This window comes from Larus michahellis, chromosome 9 (genome assembly GCF_964199755.1).
Source record: "Larus michahellis chromosome 9, bLarMic1.1, whole genome shotgun sequence".
Taxonomy (NCBI): Eukaryota; Metazoa; Chordata; class Aves; order Charadriiformes; family Laridae; genus Larus; species Larus michahellis.
In genome coordinates this window covers 42,854,023-42,873,950 of record NC_133904.1, presented here as the reverse complement: position 1 = coordinate 42,873,950, position 19,928 = coordinate 42,854,023, and the positions used below count along the sequence as shown (strand labels likewise).

General features: G+C 39.9%; 1 protein-coding gene across 3 annotated transcripts in view; it reads left to right on the top strand.

Moving 5' to 3' along the window:
• The window catches only part of AFF2 (ALF transcription elongation factor 2), a 346,222-nt gene that overhangs the window by 257,125 nt on the left and 69,169 nt on the right, over positions 1-19,928 (top strand). For all 3 annotated transcript variants that reach the window (XM_074599583.1, XM_074599581.1, XM_074599582.1), the window contains exon 9: positions 14,335-14,372. In XM_074599583.1, coding sequence (XP_074455684.1) covers positions 14,335-14,372 — 38 coding nt within the window. The remainder of the gene's footprint in view (positions 1-14,334; positions 14,373-19,928) is intronic.

Genomic DNA, 19,928 nt, shown 5'->3' with positions numbered 1-19,928 from the left:
AGGGACATGGTTTAGAAGTGGCTCTTGTCAGGGTAGGCTAAAGGTTGGACTCGATGATCTTAAAGGTCCCTTCCAACCTCAACAATTCTATGATTCTATGATTCTATGATTCTAAAATTGATTCAAATCTCCTAAGATCTCCCAAATACCTTCTTAAGAAACAGATTATGGTCTGAATATTTAGGGATTCCAAAAATGAACACTTCCAGTCACATAAGAAATAAATTAATTGTCTGGACAGGAAGTGCACCGAGCGTATTTCTTAAATGCCCTGCACTCCAAGGGAAACCTTCACCTTTCCTATGTACCTCACACACGTATGGTTGCACCTCTTTTATTTGTATTACAAATAGAGGGCATAGACAAAGTTATACATATTCTAGGAAAGAATACCACAGCTTTTTAGGTTTCCTGAATGAAAGACTGCATGTGTCTGTCCTTTAGATTTTTGTAGCACACTGCATCCCAGACGAAGGCCTTGCAAAGCCGAGCAGCATGGCTCTGCTGCAGCACTCACGCGTTACACTGGCAGTGCCTTCACACTTTAGCAGCTTCTGCCATATCTCTTTAAAGAGAGGGGATTGGAAATGGAAAGAAATGTTGATCTGGTCCACTGCGCAGGCACATAAATATCAACAAAGTAACTGCAGTGGTTTTTGACTACAAAATATTTTTTCCAAAAAGTATATGAAGTATTCATTCATGAGGGATAGATCAAGGCAATTACAGTTGTGAATGTTACAATGTTGAATGTGCAGCTGTGGAGCTCAAGGTTAGAAAAATTATTTTTTTTTTAACTTAAAGATTTTGCAGTCAAATGACCGTTGTAATTCAGCTGTACATACACGTGCATTCTGACAGGGAGAGACATTTAGGGGTCTATGGACCTTGTGCTCTTTCTTTAAACATCTCCTTCCTTTTCTCCCCACTGCTGAGGAGAAACCCAAGACACATGATAGCTCCAGTCACTTCTATAATTAAGAAGCTGAGCCGGATTTCTGCATAAGATGAGAACGACCAGGTTGAAGTCAGTGGAAGGTGTTTATTCTACAGATAGTATTCTCAAGGCTGTTATTGAATGTGCTGCCCATTTTTAGCATTCGCTTTTCAAACGGGATTTTGAATAACTGGAAATTATTCCTAAGAGTTTTAAACATGATCTGGAGAACCCTCCTTTATATATGTGTTAGGACTTCTTTGGTTCGTCCAAAAAGAGTTAAGGCATGCATGACGATAGCCTAGCAACATATGACCAAGAAAAAGACTCCTGAAAGGAGGCTGTACACTTTCATTTTGCCCCAGAGGGCTTAAGAGGCTTCAGCAAGAGAGAGCTGACTGGAAATCCAAACTGCTGCAAATTGCATGGAAACCTTGTGGTTTCCCTCTCCTTTTAGACTTCTGGCACTTGCGGGTTTGTTGTAGAAGTAAATTCTTTTGGGTTGTGAAGTGCAGGAGGTCCAATGAGATGTTCATTGCAGGTCCCTTCAGACTTCAGCTCTGTAAAGCTTTGGACCATATTGATTTTTGCTGTAGAGCACGAGGCAAGTTACAAGTCGCTCCACCCCAGCTGCAAACTCCCGTCATCACTTTTTGGTCCTCACTTGTAGACACTGCAGTTATCGCCTACATCTAACACATGTAAACACACCCCACAGTATCTTCAGTGTAAACACTTTGGGGCTGGCCATATGACACATGCTTTGTCCCATAGACAAAATGCTGATTCTTATGTCTCATTGTGGGTGATTTGGGATTAAAGACACACAGAAAACGACAGGTTAGATCTGGAATCAATTTTCATTTACAGCTGAGAAGCAGTTATTGATGCTGTGCTCACTGTTCAATAAAAGATCTAAAGATATAGACCTTGTGTTTCTTTTTCAATATAAGCAGCATAATCAGTCTCAAATGTTTTTACAACGAAAATTGTATTGACAGTTTTATTAAAATTGCTGTCTTTAAAGTTTTAAGTTATCCACAATTTGACCTACTTGAATGGTTTTTAATATGCACGATGACCAACCCAATAGATTTTTATGTCACATATTTATAATATCAGATACACATCTGTTTAATGTATTATTTGAGAAATATTGTTACATTTAAGGATTGCCCAGATTGTAAACTCTTGTAGTATTGTCACTGAGAGGAACGTTGGCATATGCATCAGTATTGCATTCAGAAGTCCTACTGCACAATATTTTTAGATGGGCTACAAGAGATACAGTCAAGGCAGATGACATGTTATGAGTAAAACTGTTAGATGACAAGGCATTTCAGAGATGTTAATGTTAACAGGTTTCTGTGAGGAAGGACAGAGATTTTAGATGGCTTTATTCATCTTAAAAAAATAAATCAGAAATTAGGAAGAGTAGTGAAGATTTTTAATTAGTAGCTTGGTTCAGCTAAAAGAGCTTAGATAAAACACAGGTTAGTATTTTTGTTCTTTAAAGCACCTCTGTATAATTCAAATTAGCTTTGAGCTCAAAGGCATCCAGACGAGTTGTGCCTGGATACAGTATTTTAAGTAGCTGTAGTGTACCCAGTTTTCTTTAACCAGCTCCTCTTTGTTCTTCTGCCTAAGGAATAGTCCTGTTAACCTTTGAAACGCGTACTTAATTTAAAGCACATTGCTAGCGTTCTGTGTGTTTTTGAACCAAAGAAACTTTGATACTAGTTGCAGACCTGCTCCATTTTCAGTATTTTATGTATGTAGTGGTTTTGGCAGAACAAATCAATAAGATGTTTTTCTTTTCTATTTGATTTTTTTTCCCCCTTCCCTTAATGATTGCCACTTTACTGCCATTTCTCTGATAACCATACAAACACAAGACATGCATGTAATCCATGGCCCTGCTCTATCACTTGTATTTTACACAACCATAGTTCTTTTTCGCTACATTAGTATAAGGTAATTGCATAGAAAATGTTTGACTTTAAAGGTGATCAGCCATAGGCTGAGCTTTGAATTCTTATAATGCATACTGAGCTTTCAAACCCTTTCCTCAAGTTAAATTTTAGAAAAGTTTATGAAATTCTCAGACACAATATGCCTTCATCATATCATGTAAACACTTTTTAAAGTGGAACAGTGACCGCTTACCTTATAACAACAGATATCCTTTCCTGTTGTAATTTTTCCCGTTTTTTAGCCGGATCCTGAACAAGCTGTTTACCTCCCCAAGGTTTCTCTACATTTCCATTTGCTTTGTTATCAGCAAAAAGGCTGAAGAATAGCTCTTCAGTAATGACATCAATACTGCACACACAGTGAGAGAGGTCATCTTGTCAAAGCTATAGAAAAATCGGATGGATTAGGATGAAATTAGGTGCAAAATAACTTTGATAGAGTCTTTTAATGTAAACAGTTTGTCTGTCATTGGGTTCCATTGAAATCCCCGAGTGATGCAGCATCAGTTGTAGCCCCAGCAGCATGTGCTTTGATAAAGAACACACATTCCATTGTTTAAGATCTATAGTTGTGGTTTGTAATTGTAGGGAAATGTCTTCATTAAGCCATTAATGAAAACAGAAGCGATTAGGATAATACAGTCATTCTCTAACCTTGTCAGTCTATAACCATGAAAAATCCTTTTGTGAATATATATCTCTTCTTGCTACCTCAGTCCATTTTAATTGATATTCAAATTATTTTATTCCACAACACTAGTTGAAAAAAACATTTATCATCAACTGTGTAAAAGGAATACTCCAGCTTCCATTAGACAAATCTTTGGTAATAAGAGATTTGATGGCTGACATGTCTAAGGTCATAATTCACATAGTAATGACATAGGTTCATATCATGTATTGTTTATTATCAGCAGAAGCTTTCAGTAACTACTCGGAGATCTGGGCTGAGCTTGCTGCAGTTATGAGCGAAAAACATGGCACACCACTAAAATACACAGTGTTATCTAAAGCTTTCAACTTGTTCAAATTCACAGAACCTCATGTAATTGTTTCTGCACATGTTGTTATTGTGGAGGTCGTCCATCAGTGAGGAAGGGGATTAATACAACCCTCAGGACAAATGGTTGCTGTAGAGTGCACAGTACTACAGATCAACAACAAGAAGTTTGCCCCTGCAGTTCCAGCCGTGCTCTCTTACCTGGGCTCTGGGGCAGCAGCTGCCTGGGCTGGCACAGCAGCTGGAGGAGCCCCGTCCCTCCAACTGACTTGCCTTTGCCTTTTCCATGGGTTGCCTAGTATGTACTGGCAGCTCCATGTCTCAAAAACCCTCTGCCGCAGTAGAGAAAATAATACAGGAAAAGAAAATACTGACAGGCAGGCAGCCCTAACAAAGGAGGAATGAAATGCCTTAGTTGAAAAGATGGATAAATGCAGCTGCAAGATTCCCTCTCCTTACTTCCCCGTAAGTAAGAAGGCACTTCATAGCCCCTCAGTGCTCTCTTAAACATGTGCTTCTCTTGGGTTTAGTTTTTCATGCCACCAGCCTGAAGCAGCCAGGCTCTGTCAGCCATACCATAAGACATCATTCACTTGAAGGAGAAGCTTTAAAAAGACCTGATGCCTCCGTCACTAATTAAATAAAGGTGGAAAGGCTAGTCGTTCCTCAGTACGGCTGTAAAGACCAGATTGCTGGAGATCTGCCAGCCTTTCGGGGGCATGAGGGAGGAGGGAGATGCAGCTTTGAGTTCACAGGACGGGCCACGTACTCTCTGTGTGCACATGCTTGTGCGCATATCTTTTTGGTGAAGGAGTCTTTATTCTAAGCGTGGAGGAAGAATATATTTCCCTAAGGCCTCTTGCTGTGTATGCCACTTACGCAAGAGCCCTGTATTGTTTTGGCAGCAAGCAGAGGCAGCAGCAGGTGAGATAACTGATTGACACCAGCATCGCCATTGTTAAGAGAAAAGCCAGACTTGACCATACTGTCCTATAAAAATAAATCTGAAGTCTGTGATATCTGTGGGCCATCTCAGTGCTCAACATTCACTAATCCGACCACATAGGTAACATTTATCTCCCTTTGCTCCACAATAGGAGAGTATGATTTTTATCATGCATGCCTTGTGAAGCATTTTGGTAAAGAAAGTGTTTGGCTTTCTTACGCTGGCCATCTGCAGTGTCACTCTTTTGTAAAAGCCCAAGCAACTGTCTGTGAACTTCAGAATCTAAATTCTTGGGAGTTTTTTACACCAGTAGAGGATAGTGCTAGCGCTGGCTTTGAGACTGGGGGGGTGGGTGGGGAGTGTGTTTGCGAAAGTCTGAAGGAGGGACTCATAGGTGGCCAGAACAAGCGTAAAGTAGGTGATGAAAAGGGCATGATAAATCCAGTAATTGGCTTCTGTCAGCCAGAGTAAGGGGCAAAGTGAAAGTTGATCTCCCCTGGAGAAGTTCCAGGAGGAGAACCATAATGAGAACTAAACACCTTAATTTTTCTTACCATGAATTCATCTGCCACTGCAAGGTTTGCTGGGGTTGGAGGTGCTCCATTCTATGCCAGCAGGATGAATCTTCCCAGAACAGACTTTCTGCCTGCTCACAGGGACAGGTCAGGACCACAGTGTGACAGCGTAATTGATTTGGGCAGGGTGCTCTCACAGGGACCGTACCTGCTTTACAAAATTACCAATTTCATGGCAATTCATGGCAAGTGTAATTTTTGGAGCTGTGCAATTTAGTAATTCACGAAGTCATCGGAGCAATGTACTAAACCAGGCCAAGGTCAGCAAAGAGTTATTTCATGTATGTTTACCTCTGTTACCTCTGCTGCCTGTTTGTAATAGATTTAACATTCAGTATAGACGTAATGTTCAGTATAAATTAAAATCCTTGAAGTCTTTAGTCCTGCACAGGAAATAAATGTGCACCATGAACAATAGCAACACCAATTCGTGTCTTCCCAGCGCTGCCGCTGCTGGTACTCTTTGACTCTGCCCTTTTGCTTCTCAAGTCTAGGAAACTATTCATTGATTTAGAGCAGGGAGGAGACTAAGGATAGGTTGGACTCCCGAAGGAATGAGTTAAAGGCCTCTGCCACAAAGGAAAATCTGAGGGCATAAACTGCAAATGGGCAAGGGTACGGGGACTGTCTCGAAGATGTCTGCAAATCCTCCTTCCCATTTTGACACAGCAAGTTATAACTCGTGTAAACGTTGCACACTTAAAGTACACCTCATTGTAAGACCTCAAAATACCAGCACTGTTCAGATAAGTTTTAGCAATGGGGATACGAAGAATTACTCTCCTTCCGTTAGAACTGGGAAACTGAGGAACGCACAGGTCGTGGAGACTGTCTGCAGCTGCACAACGAGGTCACAGGATATTGTTTGAATCTAGCCTTTTGCTGCTTATTTCTTGAGGGATGTTTAGAGAAGACTTTTTGTTTCTCTTATAAATGTTTCCTGGCCTTTTCTCTCTTTCTTTTGCCTCCTCAAGATTTTTAATCATGTGATTAACATGTTGAAATGCGGCTATGGAGTAAACCCAACAAATAATGGATTTTTTTGATTTATTAGCCATCTGGAGGGTTGAACCAAACACACATTTTAGAAAAATCATCAGTAAATAAGACGACAACAAATACTGAGTTTTATTCCTAGCTGGATGTTTTATATTTTCACAAGAGGATTATCATCCACTAAACCTAGGTCATTTGTAATGAATTTGTAACAAATTATTTGCTAGGAAATGATGTTTCAAACCAGAATTTCAATTTAGAATTTTTTTCTTAAACATGGACCATTCAGGGCAATTTTACCAACTTTTTCTGTCACCAGAGCTGTATATTTGTTTTCCAAATAAAACGATTCTTATGAAAAATCAGGAGTTCTGTTCTCTGCCATAGAACTCTGCAATGACCAAGTCAATTGGTATTGCCAGAGCATTTGAATCTACGAGACTTCGTGAGACATTGATTAGCTTTTGTAAAGGAACTTGACAATGTTTCGAAGGATGACAAAAGTAGAATCAGTAGAATTTGTGATGTCATGTTACAGTTTCTTCTTTGTTGGATGGAGGAGTTAAAATTAGGACAATTAGCAACTTCCCATCAAAAGCATTTTTGAGAGAATCCAGTGTATATCAAAAGTAATTGGGGAAGGAAGGCACTGTTCCAAGTCTCTTCTGTCAAGGTACATTGGTACTGAAGTTCTAAAATAAGCATACGTATTATGTGAGTTATCTCTGAAATAAGTGTTCACTGACAGATAGCCGCAACAGTTTGTATTGTAAAGTTCACCAGACGCTGAGTAAGCTGAAGCCTGTGCGACAAAAGCAACAATGTTCGTAGTACCCACACTAGGTGATTTAAAACCAACTCAGGTATGTCATTTACACAAGCAACAGGCACTCCTCAGAGCTTAGTACGCACTCTGTGTGTGTAGCTCTTTTTTCGTTTTTAAAAAAAATGTGGAATGATTCAAGGACAAGTGGCCACCTTTTTCATTGCACACTTCCTTAGTTTGATTTCCACCACTGGCCTGATGAAAACATAGGAATTTAGGAAAAAATGCTGACAGAAGCCCCAATATATCCATATTGTTGCTCAGTTAAAAGCAGTTCACTCACATCAAGGATGAAGGTGACTCCCAGCCCACAGACAGACTGTTTTAGATTTGGTCACTTAAACTCCGCTTTTCATTTTACTGAGCCTCCACTGCACCAATTGAAATTAAATTTCCAGTATTTCAAGTATTCTTGAGCATCTCTCTGTGAAGCCATGAAGGTTACTGCATTGCTCAAAGCAATGATGAGAAGCTCGCTGTGGTTCGTACACCACAAGAGTTCAATGAACCATTCTGATTTGTAGATATCACATGCTTGGTGACTTGATATTTCAAAAAATGGGTCTTAGCTGATCCATCCCACATGTTTGGCTTCTGAAGGAAAAATACTCATTTTTTAAAAAAACGACATGATGAGGAGAGTATCTTCTCCATTGTTTTTGGTCCTAGGTACAGTAACGTTGGGCTTTTTGTCCTCGAGGTGAGCCTGACCCGGAATATCACACACAGAATCTCAAATACAAGGTTGCCAACTTCACGTCAAAGGCAATTAGCAAGAAAGAAATACAATCTCCTCTGTTGACATTAGGGGACAGGTAGAGGAGAGCATAACCAATGAAGTAAAGAAAGAAAAAAAAAAGGAACACAACACACATATTTATGCATGTATCATCACATACTAATCCTTCAGCCCTCGGATTTGGGCTTTCTGATTGTCAGCACAATTCTGATGGTTCGTTTGCTGCCACTACATTCTCATTCTCCACAGGAATTCATAGTTAGTACCAACTGTATCATCACAGAATCAGAGCACAATATATAGTGCAGTCAATAAGTAGTGGGTTTTGGTTTGTTACTTAGGATCATAGGTAAGGCATTCTGTATAAATAAGAGAATGGTATAACTTCCAAGACAAATCATAATCTACAAAGACATATATATATACAAAACATATATAGAACTCAACTAACGTGGGAAAGGGTCTTTGTTTTTATTGGACTGTTGAATTGGGTCTCTAAGGAGTCTCTTCTATACGTACAGGTCAGGAGAACAGCATGGGGGTTGTAAACTTGTGTCAAGTCGCTTAGCTATTCATCCAAGCATACAGAGCTGGTGAGAAACTGGGAGATTAACCTGTTAGATTTGTAGCAGCTCATGAAAAAAGTTAAAGCATGAAGGCCTTCCTTCTTCTGCCAACATGTTCAGTGGCATGAAGTGCCATCTGTCTCACCCTAAGACACTCTTTGAGGCTCAGCAATTGCCTTCTTGGGTGGCTGATCAGCGCTTCTGAATCAAGAGGTGAGGAGGCATTCTTAAAAAATACCTTTTGTCTAATCCCACTTTCTTGAAATCAAATGCTTTTCCCTGAAAATCCTGGATTTTCAGTTATGCAATGGAAAATATATTTTTTCTTTGGGTAGCAGACACTTCCCCGTAACACAAAAAATCTCATTTGCCTTCTGCAGATGCCAGTTATTTTACTTTGGTGTTTTTGAGCCAGCCTGTGAGCTCGTTCTCCTCAGGTCTTTGTGGTGTAGGAAAGTTGTACTGACTGGAGTACTTTTTCTGGTTCTTTCTATCCAAAAGCCAGTCCAGTAATTGATAGTGATGAAGAAAAGCATCATTTGTCACATTTTGCAGTCCTTGTGCACAATCTAGAAAAAGTTTGTGTTATTAGAATCATAGAATCATAAGAATTGTTAGGGTTGGAAGGGACCTTAAAAATCATCTAGTTCCAAGCCCCCTGCCATGGGCGGGGACACCTCCCACTAGATCAGGTTGATCAGAGCCCCATCCAGCCTGGCCTTAAAAACTTCCAGGGATGGGGCTTCCACCACCTCTCTGGGCAACCTGTTCCAGTGTCTCACCACCCTCATGGTGAACAACTTCTTCCTAATGTCCAGTCTGAATCATCCCATCTCTAGTTTTAATCCATTCCCTCTAGTCCTACCATTACCCGGCATCCTAAAAAGTCCCTCCCCAGCTTTCTTGTAGGCCCCTTTAAGATACTGGTAGGCCACTATAAGGTCTCCTCAGAGCCTTCTTTTTTTCTGGCTGAACAACCCCAACTCTCTCAGTCTGTCCTCACAGGAGAGGTGCTTCAGCCTTCTGATCATCCTCGTGGCTCTTCTCTGGACATGTTCCAGCACGTCCATATCTTTCTTGTAGTAGGGGCTCCAGAATTGGATGCAGTGCTCCAGGTGGGGTCTCACGAGAGTGGAGTAGAGGGGGAGAATCACCTCCCTCGATCTGCTGGCCACACTTCTCCTGATGCAGCCCAGGATACGATTGGCTTTGTGGGCTGCTAGTACGCACTGACAGCTCATATTGAGCCTCTCGTCCACCAGCACCCCCAAGTCCTTTTCTTCAGGGCTGCTCTCAAGCCAGTCACTGCCCAGCCTATATCGGTGCTTGGGATTGCCCCGACCCAGATGGAGGACCTTGCACTTGGTCTTGTTGAACTTCATGAGGTTGGCATGGGCCCACCTCTCCAGCCTGTCAAGGTCCCTCTGGATGGCATCCCTTCCCTCCAGCGTGTCAGCCGCCCCACACAGCTTGGTGTCGTCGGCAAACTTGCTGAGGGTGCACTCTATGCCACTGTCCATGTCGCTGACGAAGATGTTTTTGTGTAATAGTTGCCTGCTAACAAAATAAGTTTTTGGGCATATCCACACTGCAGATCAGGTAAAGCATACTGCCGGTGGCTCTTGAACTAATGCTAAAACTAGTGCCAAAATCAGGTGTAATGCAACATAAGAGGTAGGAGTCATTCAGTTATAAAAGTCATGGGAAAGCTTCCCTGGGCAAATACTCTCTGATGGATGATCCTCTGTATCTTGCTACTTTTCATGTATTCTTCATCTTCTTCTCTCTTATTCAACACTAGAGTTGGCTGTTGAAATAAGGTCTTAGAGAGCAGAGGCACAATTACGGAAAGGCCATAATTGTTAAAAAAAAAAAAAATCAGAAGGAAATTACAAATTAAAGTGCAATGATTGTCTAGTTCACTCTGGCTTCCATTTTCTAATCATCCTAAATTATTTTAATGCATGTTTTCAGGCTAAAAATTAGCAAAGGTCCCATGATGTAATTCTCTTAACACCCATTGAATATTACGTTATTCCAGTCCAATTTCATTCCACCCTTTTGCAGCATCATCTCCCACTCAGGGCTCATGTATCATGGTTTAGGGACCTCCTACCTGCTCTGTTTCTAGACAGTACTTTTAATACATGAAGTTTAGGAATCATTGTGAAGTTAAAACCAGTTTCTTATTTGTAAAGGCCTAGGAATAGAAGATAAAAAAATAATTCTTAAAACATGTTTGTCTTTGAAATATCTTAAATTAATAATCAAAAGCTCGCATCAAGTCTAAAACAAATCAAACTCAGTCATAAAGATGAGAAACAGGAATTATTAACTGAGTAGCAAGGCTGATGGAGGCTCAATGAGATCATTTTGTTCAAAGATTAAAGGCGATGAACACTGAAATAGTTGAGGAGGATGGCTATGAACACATCTGACTAGAGCTGCTAAATTCAGTAATGATCAAAAGTTAATTATCAAAGCAGAGAGAACTACTCAACACAGACAATTTGAGTCAATAGCTAAGCAGCCCAGAAAAAAAGTAATTTGGAAGAAGTATTTTCCTGTAATGAAGTTATATAAAAGACGTACATTTCAAAGAAACCTGCCTAAAACAAGATTGCATTCTTCCTGATCAGAGAAAAATAATTAGCTCTAATTGACAGACCTGCTGCACACCAAATATTTTCAAACAATATGTTTCTGCATCAAAGCTTAATGTGTAGAGTTACTCAATGTCACTTTGATTTTGCCTTCCTTTATCTCCTGCCACTGGGCATGCTCGTGATATCACAACAAATACGCTTTGAAAAATGAATGAGCAACACCTACAAGACAAATAAAAGCAGAAGGACAGATCCTGCATTTCTTTCTCAGACGGAACCCCTGATGTATTCTGTGCTGTGTTTGACATCACCATGGTCCCGCTCAGAGGCAAACTGAATCATTTGTAATAGGAAATGACCAGTTGCTTGATCATCGAACATTAAACTACCCTGGCATATAGATTAGCCTGAACATTTGCAATATTTGTTTAAAACTCTGGATGAGTGAGCGTGTGTGTGAAGGACACTGTCCCTCCAGTGCATGCCTTTTCTTAAGAATTAGGAAAGTGCCTTCTCCCAGTAACAAAGGGGAAAAAAAAGTGGAAATTCTCCATGTAAAAATCTTAAGGAAAGGTATATGCTGGAAAGTTCTTGGTCAACGAAAATAAAATATATCTATAATTCTTTCTTCCTAAATCTACCGTGTTTCTTTCAGGGTAAGCAGTTGCCATCAGCGTAGCAAAGTAGTCAAAAATCAAACATCCAATTTAGCCTCTGCTCTTTAATATTCTACGACTTCGACATTGCCAGTTCTCACCCCCTGAAATATCTTCTTCTTCTTTAATCTTTCATGTAAACAGTTTAGCTCGCACTATCACGCACGTGCTCTCCAGAATATCTTCTGCTTTGCTTTGTATTAGAATTGACTGCATTATTATTATTTACTTGTGGTCCTAGACACTCTCCACTCTGCTGTTTTCTTTTCTTTATCTGTGTTTTGATATCAGTTTTTGTGTAGTGATTTTTGAATAATTCAGGGGAAAAAAAACCTGATTTAAATGCAACTTTCACATGCTTGAACTCAGAATTGTTACAGTCCAGCTATTTGCTATATAGAAGGATCAAGCAAAATATCACTGTACAGTCAAAAAAACTTCTGCTGTTGTGGAAGGCTGTTTATGAGCTTTAAAAATAATTCTAGTTCCCTGCAGGATGGGAGTGAAACTTGGCATTTAGTGGGGGGCTTGGGAAACCGAAATGCCATTTTTGATGGCATTTTAATTCATTTTAAATGAAGCATTTGTGTGTTGTTACATGTAGTTTATTACTCAGATAGATTTCTTAATAACATGCTTCTGATCTGCATTTGCACGTGGCATCTGAAAAAGGGAGATTTGGGAGAGTATCATTGGAAAGAGGCACAACTCGCATTATCTCACTAATGAGGCAGGGACCCCATTTCATCATAGGCTTGTTTGAGAGGACATAATTAGGTTTGGGTCTGTAACACTTACTTGTGCAATCTTAAGTCTAGCATTTCCTGAGGTTTAAGTGTTTTATTTAGCAACCCTACTGTACAATTAATATAATTGTTTCCTATCATGCATTCATTGATTTATTCTTTAGATGGAAAATATAATCCAAATGAAACAAACACATTTTTCTTCGCACGCTGGGAGCCGGCGCAGAGGATTGCTGTTTCCCCATCTCGGCTCTCACAAGCTCTAATTCTTTCTCCCAAATTTTAAACCCATTATTAGGGATTTCCATGGATTTAAACACAGATTTTATCTTTGCTATGATTGGAGGCAAAATGCCAAAATAGCAGGTATTTTGAAAAACTAGCCCCACTGTAGAGCCCAAAGGAAAACTCATTCTGGCAAAATTTGGAACCCAGTTGTGCAGGTCCCAGAGGTTTCAAAAATTAGTCAGTTTTCATAAAGGATTTAATTCCTCAAGGGCTTATGTGACCGTCTTTCAGGACCACTAGTATTAGCAGTTCCTATGTGGGAACCATTTTATTCCCATCCCTAAGCATAGCAGAGGTTAAAGTTCCTCACCAAAACCCTTCTCTTCAATTTTGGTAGGCTTTATAAAAATATCTCTGAAGGTAATTAAGCACTAAAACTTTCCATACTATAATAGGTTTATGGATCAGTTGTCTTAATTCTGCCTTTCACCGCTATCCGTGCTTGTAATCTCACTAACCATCTGACCGCTTTCCACATTTAAATCTATTACAGTCTCGTTCTGCAAACGCTAGGAGGAATTCTCTGAAATGATATGACACTAGTTTATCTGAAGGTGATATTTCAAGCCCTCTTGCATTAAAACGTTATTTACCTATTCTGAAAACAATCAGAGGGGGGATGCAAGGGTGGTTCAGATTACATAATTATGCCACAGAAGCATTAAAAAAAAAAATCTCCACTAAAATCTCAAGCGGCTTAACCAGTGTGATAGACTGGCGCGGCTCTGCCATCGGTGCCCCCAGCTGTGTTGCTTAGCAACATTTTAATTCAAGAAGAATCGAAGGAGATGAAATCCCTGTGGAGAGGGAAACAGAAATAAGAGGGCCGTTGACAGATGATCTGAGTTGTTTCTTCTAATATACTGTGAAGATCACTGGCTCTTTTCATGAATGATAAATGGACTGTACACAGATCAATGGGTTCAGCAATAAACTGGAACCAGGCTCCATGTCTGAGGTGGTGCAGGCCGAGAGGCCCAAAGATTTACTCATTTAGATGATTTGGAGTGTGTTTTCTCAAAGGTTTCACAAGAGGAAATTGATCTGAACATTTGGTCATCCCTTGCCCTTTTCTGTTGTTGGCGAATAAAAACTGTTTTGGAAACTGAGTCCGTTCTTCCCTTTATTTTTTCCTGTTGTTGTTCTTGTTCCAGATATGGACAGATAGCTTGTGGCAAAGGGGCCAGACCTCCGAGCGGGAAATGAAGTAATCACCCTGAATGAGCAGTTCCTAAACGCTCGTAGCCATTAAAAATAAACAAACCACGCTGATATCACAAACTGGGGCAGAAGCATTTAAAACCTGTAGCGCTATGTCTCTGAAAGGGTCCAGCTCCTGCAGCCCTCTGCCCCAGCTGTGGCGGGCTGCCTGGCTGCGCGCTTCTGAAGAGCATCTGCAGGTTGATGTTTGCTTGTGGCTTTGTTGTGCTTTGGTGTGGTGCTTAATTGTTTGTTTCCCCCACCCCTCTTCTGTTTACAGGCTGCTGAAAAGACAAAATTGAGAAACATTCCTGTAAAGTAAGTTATTTTTATATCCGTTTGAAAATGCAAGTTTAACAAAATCACTGTATACAGTCAGTAAGAAGACTAGGACAGTACAAAGGGCGATGAAAGAGATAATAGAATTCAAGTTGCCCCTAATCATAGCTATAAAAAAGGTCAGTAACATTGAGGAAAGCTTTCGATTTCTCATGTGTCCCTAATGATTGCACTCCCCAAGTTTCATCCAGTTTCCATAAATTAATGTGTTGTCTATGAATAGCTGCCAAATAATATCACAATCATACTCAATGCATAGTGCTCCTAGCCTTGGGGAGGTTTGTACATGCTAAAAAGATTATGATTTTTAATTGCAATCCTTGAGAAGGTCTGACAGGGGGGAAATAACTAGGAATGTGCCAAATGATTTCTAGACACATGGGAATATTTTGCACCTATGTATCAAGGCTTTGCCATCCTGTTGATTAAGAGCTCTTTCTCACTCCATGTGTGCGTCTCTTTCATACCATACACACACACGTATGTTTCTGCTCTTTACAGTAGGGCTCTGTGAAGGATGAGCAAGCTACCAGGGAGCAATTTCCAGGGCATTTTATGAGAAGTTCTTAAATCTTAGGGCACTAGCAGCAACACTCAACCATATATCATTGAATTAAGAAAGTTGCTATATAGATGTACTGGCTCTTTGAGAAAAGGCATTTTCAGTTAAAGCTACCAGCAATCAGTGATTCTGTTTAAATAATGAATACTCTGGTCTTAATGGGCTCTTATGTACCAATAAAACACATATTTTTAGCTTCGGTAGGTGATCATTGCAGTTTAACTAAGTCCCAGCAACTGTATATTCCTGTTACAGGCAGAGGAAATGTTCTTATTTTTATAGTAGTTTGCTGATCATGCTGGCTTTTGGACTGGAGTGGTTTTGTATTTGTAAGAACATGCACTGACAGGACTCACAAATCATTGTGGTTTAGCACACATAACAAAAGAATACAGTTCTACTTCTCACTTGGCTTCCATCATGTATAGTCATTTACACCTTATAAAGTGAACGCAAAATGTGTATGAACACTCCTTGGAGTGATTAGGCAAGATGCAAGATAGTCATAAATCACTCTCTCTTTATGTTTCGTTCAATCTGATAAAAATTAGAAATAGGATCCATCAGGGACCTGACAGCACATGAAACTTCTAATAAGACAAGGGACCTTTCTTGCCTATAGGGCTAGTTCAAATTCAGTGCAAGCTGAATTAAAGTCATTTTTAGCTGGTGGTTGTTTAATAGAGAGTGTGAAATGAGCTATGTTTTCACCTTACATTCTAGAAGATCCAGGAGTTGCAAGGTGATGAGAGTGCTGGGGAACAACTCCAAAATAATCATTTATCATTCATTGACTTTTTTTTTTTTAATATTTTGAGTCAAATTCTCAGGAATGGCTCAGCTGAATTGAGTTTTCCCACATATTACAGAGATATCGAGCCTTGCAGTCATTAAACACCGTGTGTGTGACACTGATGCCCAATTAATCCAACAGAAAGATTGGGGAGTGGGGGGGAAAGGGTGATTTAGGTTAAATCATTCCTTTATGGGACTTGAGTAAGTGTAATATTCTGGAATGGAAGAAGGCCAGATGGACAGTCTCGCTCTTTCCACCTACATGTGCATATTTCACCCTGTCATGTTTCCCCCAACTGGTTGTTTAACTTCTCTTTGACTATGTTCATGGTGGCAGCTTCAATTAGTACCGTAGGGAATCCATTATACATATTAATTACGCTCTGCATAACAAAACAGCTGAAAAATCTGCCTGCTATTTTTCAGTGACATGTAACTATTTGAAGTACCTGTATACAATCATGATTGTATGCTAAAATATTACCTCTCAGGGCAAAAGTAAGAATAGTGTCTTTAAGATAGCAGTAGCAGATATGGATTGCATTTATGTATGCGTCACAGCCACACTTAGTACAGCTCAGCCTCGTCTAGCTTTTAGTCATTGCTTTTGTAGCTCTCAAATGTCAAAGAGAATTTCACTTGAATTTTAATGTTCTTCAGCTATGCAAAATAAAGTTAGTAGCTTCATTGTCATAAGGGCTGAAAGCTGTACAGATTCCTTCTACCATATGTGACTTATCACATACATTTTTAAAAACACGTTTCTGTTATTAAGACATATGTGATAGTACACTTCTGCAAATGTGAATTGCTTTTGGCTAAAAGCCATGCACTAATAAGTTGAGTTGAATCTAACTGCACTTGACGTCTGTTACAATATATATATTATTTTTTTACATATATAAATATATATATAAAATATTCGCAGTTGTCATTGGCGTTAAAAATTTCCTTGTTTTTACATTGTGCTGACGTAGTTCTTGTGTCCCAAAACTGGAATCAGAAATCACTCCCTTTTAAAGACTATTGTTTATATCGAGTCCTTGGACAGGGCCTGATAGTGCCACTGTTTAATATATTAGTTTAGGAGCATGACGAAGATTTCTGTAGAAATGATCTATTTACTTTTGATTGCTCAGTTCGTTAATGTTGCTGGTTTAATTTTTGGGAGGAAGTTTACTGTTCTTTTTTGTTCTGTTGAATTCCTCCAGCACTTAACACTTATGGAGGGAAAAAAACAAGGAAGTTTCCATACTACAGTTCAGTAAGGCAGCCAAGCAGCTGGTTTCTGAATGTCCAAGTGTCTATAGGTGCTTAGATTAACTGGTGTGAACTTCCTGGTGGGCAAGATAGGTGCAGGTAGCATTTGGCTCCTTCAGAAGGCTTGGTCTCAATTCCATGTTGCTTGTAGCACTTCAAGACACAGCACATCCTTAGGAACTCATCTTTATGTGTTGGTAGCATCATCTGACATAGTATTACTATAAATAAGCACACAGGAAATAGCTAAGAAGTCTCTGTGTCTGCAGTCTCTGTGTCTTACTTGCTGGTCCTTATCATGCCGTTCCTATCCCTGAGTCTGAAAGAGATAACAGGACTTAAAGAAGTTTACCCTGTGGAGGGTTTATGATTTCTGAAGAGCTGTTACATGAGAAATGGTTTTGCGTTAGGACACATACAGAGGAAATAATCTATATACGTTGTGATTTGATGGAAGAGGGGGAGAATTCAATAGTAGCTTTGTTCTGAAACCCAACTGATGATCATTCTTCCCAGATTTTTTTCCAGATTTGGGTAGACAACGGGAGTCCACATAGGCATAGAGCCTAGAGAAATCACATTCATGTTGACTTGAACCATGTCACTTGTCTTTTACCAGTGAGCTGAGCTACAGGATCCCCTCAGATCCAGGCACAGTCAGGGTTAAGCCTCACTCAAGTACAAATACACTTGACTTGGCAGCCTGTACATTAATGTAGACTGAAGGTCAACTAACCCAGTGCTTTCTCTCTGCCAGTGGCAGAAGGTGGGGGAAGAAGAACAGCAACTATGGAGGCATCCTCCACAGGGAGTATCCTTCCTACAAACAGCTTTTTACACTTGCATAACCGCACGTCCTGTGTTTAGGAGGTACCAATGGCGTTATCCTCCATGCAAAATCTCTTTTGAGATGTTTATACTTCTTGTTCCCACAACATCCTGGGGCATTGAGCACCATAGTGTGTGAAAAAATACCGTCTTTTGTTTGTTTTAAACCCTTTTCTTCATATGTTCACTGGAATTCACACAAGTAGTTATTCTTACACAGAAGAGCAAATGTTTACTCACTGTTCTTCATTCCTGATATTACATATCTGTGTCATATAGACCAAGGAGTCTTCCTACTCACTGGTAGTCCACCAGTGAGCTAATATGAACACCAGGCAGTCTCTCTGCAATTGGGAAACGAGGGCTGTGTGTCTGCTAGTTGGGCAGAGACAGCGGTTAGGAAGATAAGTAGTTTCTTTTCACTGTTTTCCATATTAAACAGAACATCTTTGCATGACAGTGCCCTTCTGACTAAGGTCTGAATATAATGTCACTCTGATTCCTTGGGAAAATGTGGGCAGGTGAAAGAATGATTTGGCTAAAACCTGATTTCATCCAACACTATGAAATACAACAGTTTTCTATGAGGTAAATTGTATTTTTAAAATGGAAAATGAATGCTTTTAAGAGTGGTCCATGTAGTCCATGAACTGCTGTAGAACCGTGAGAATATTGGAATTGACTTCTCACTTCAGGGAAGGAAACACTGCCTTCCTTGAGTGTCCCTTATTCTCCTTTCTTCTATAATCCCTTTAAAAATCTTCAATAGAAAGCAACGGCATTTTCCCCAAACACCTGCATACGCTTAAATTTGCTGTAGATTTAATGACTTCCAGATAGTGTTTTGGGATTATAGCTTGTGTTAAAATCCTACTGCTTTTTATATTTTTAAAATATATTTGTTTTCCATCAGCCACAAGTTTGTTAACCAGAAAGACTTTTGGTGTTTATTGTCTTTTCCTGCCATAAAGCTCATCTTCTCCTCAGAAGGGCATCTGACTTGACTTGGTATGGTTTTCTGTCCCAACCGTCATTGGAAATGCAATCCATTAACATTTGATATCTTGACATTTCAATTGACCTCTCATTTGCAAAGCGCAGTGGTATTTTTCGTGGCCTTTTCATCCTTGATTATACATGGAATAGGAGTGACTGTTTCTACTGACTGCACTTTAAAAATATCTTTGTTTTACCAGCTGGAGTGGCACCTTGTTTTCCCTCCCTGGACAGACCTTATTCTGCATGGAAGGTCTGAGGTCTAAGCAAGTCATGCAGAGCCAGAGGATTTTCTTATTGACTCACTAAGCGGGAGGCCAAGCAGGTCAGACTCCGAGGGTCAGTTAACGTATGCTGTAATAGCAGTAACCATAAACAGATCTTTTGCTCCCGTTGGCAAAAGTGCAGGCCAGTGGGCTAGGTCTGAAGGTTGTTTTTTTTTTTTAAACAGTCAAATCAGGCACTTGTAACCAGTAGAGGTACGAAAGGGGCGCTGTGGCATTGGTGCACGCACTCAGCTCTTCCACTGCAGGGTATCTCCTGTCCTATATTTAAAAAAGGAAGAAAAAAAGAAAGTGTGTTATGTCTAGGTTGAAAAAGCCTTCCATTTGTGGATAATTGTATGGGAGGATGGCCATATATACATATATGTATGTGTATATGTATGTACATACATGTATATCTAGGCACCTGTGGACCATAGGTGCCTGTGGACATTTGTGTACGTGTACATAAAGGACATTTGCTAAAGGACTTACACCACTTTCAGAGAAACAAAAAGCCCAAACCTGCTATAACTCTGATTCTCAGTGAAACTCGGAAGCTATTTCCATGCTGCCACTTGTTAGTCTCTGCTTCTAAACCTTCGTTCCCGTTGTTTCTCCTCAGACTATTTCTGGTGAACTACTAAATCAGCCAGCACCAATTCAATTAGTTCAAAAATCTATTACAACATAGTGCCTAAACTGCCTGCCCATATTCATTTCTCAAAGAAATCCATTCATATTTATGTTTTAATACTTTAAGTCTAGCATGCGAAAGTACTCAAATCCCCAGTAGAAATCCAGGAAAAAGCCTGCTTACAGGCAATTATA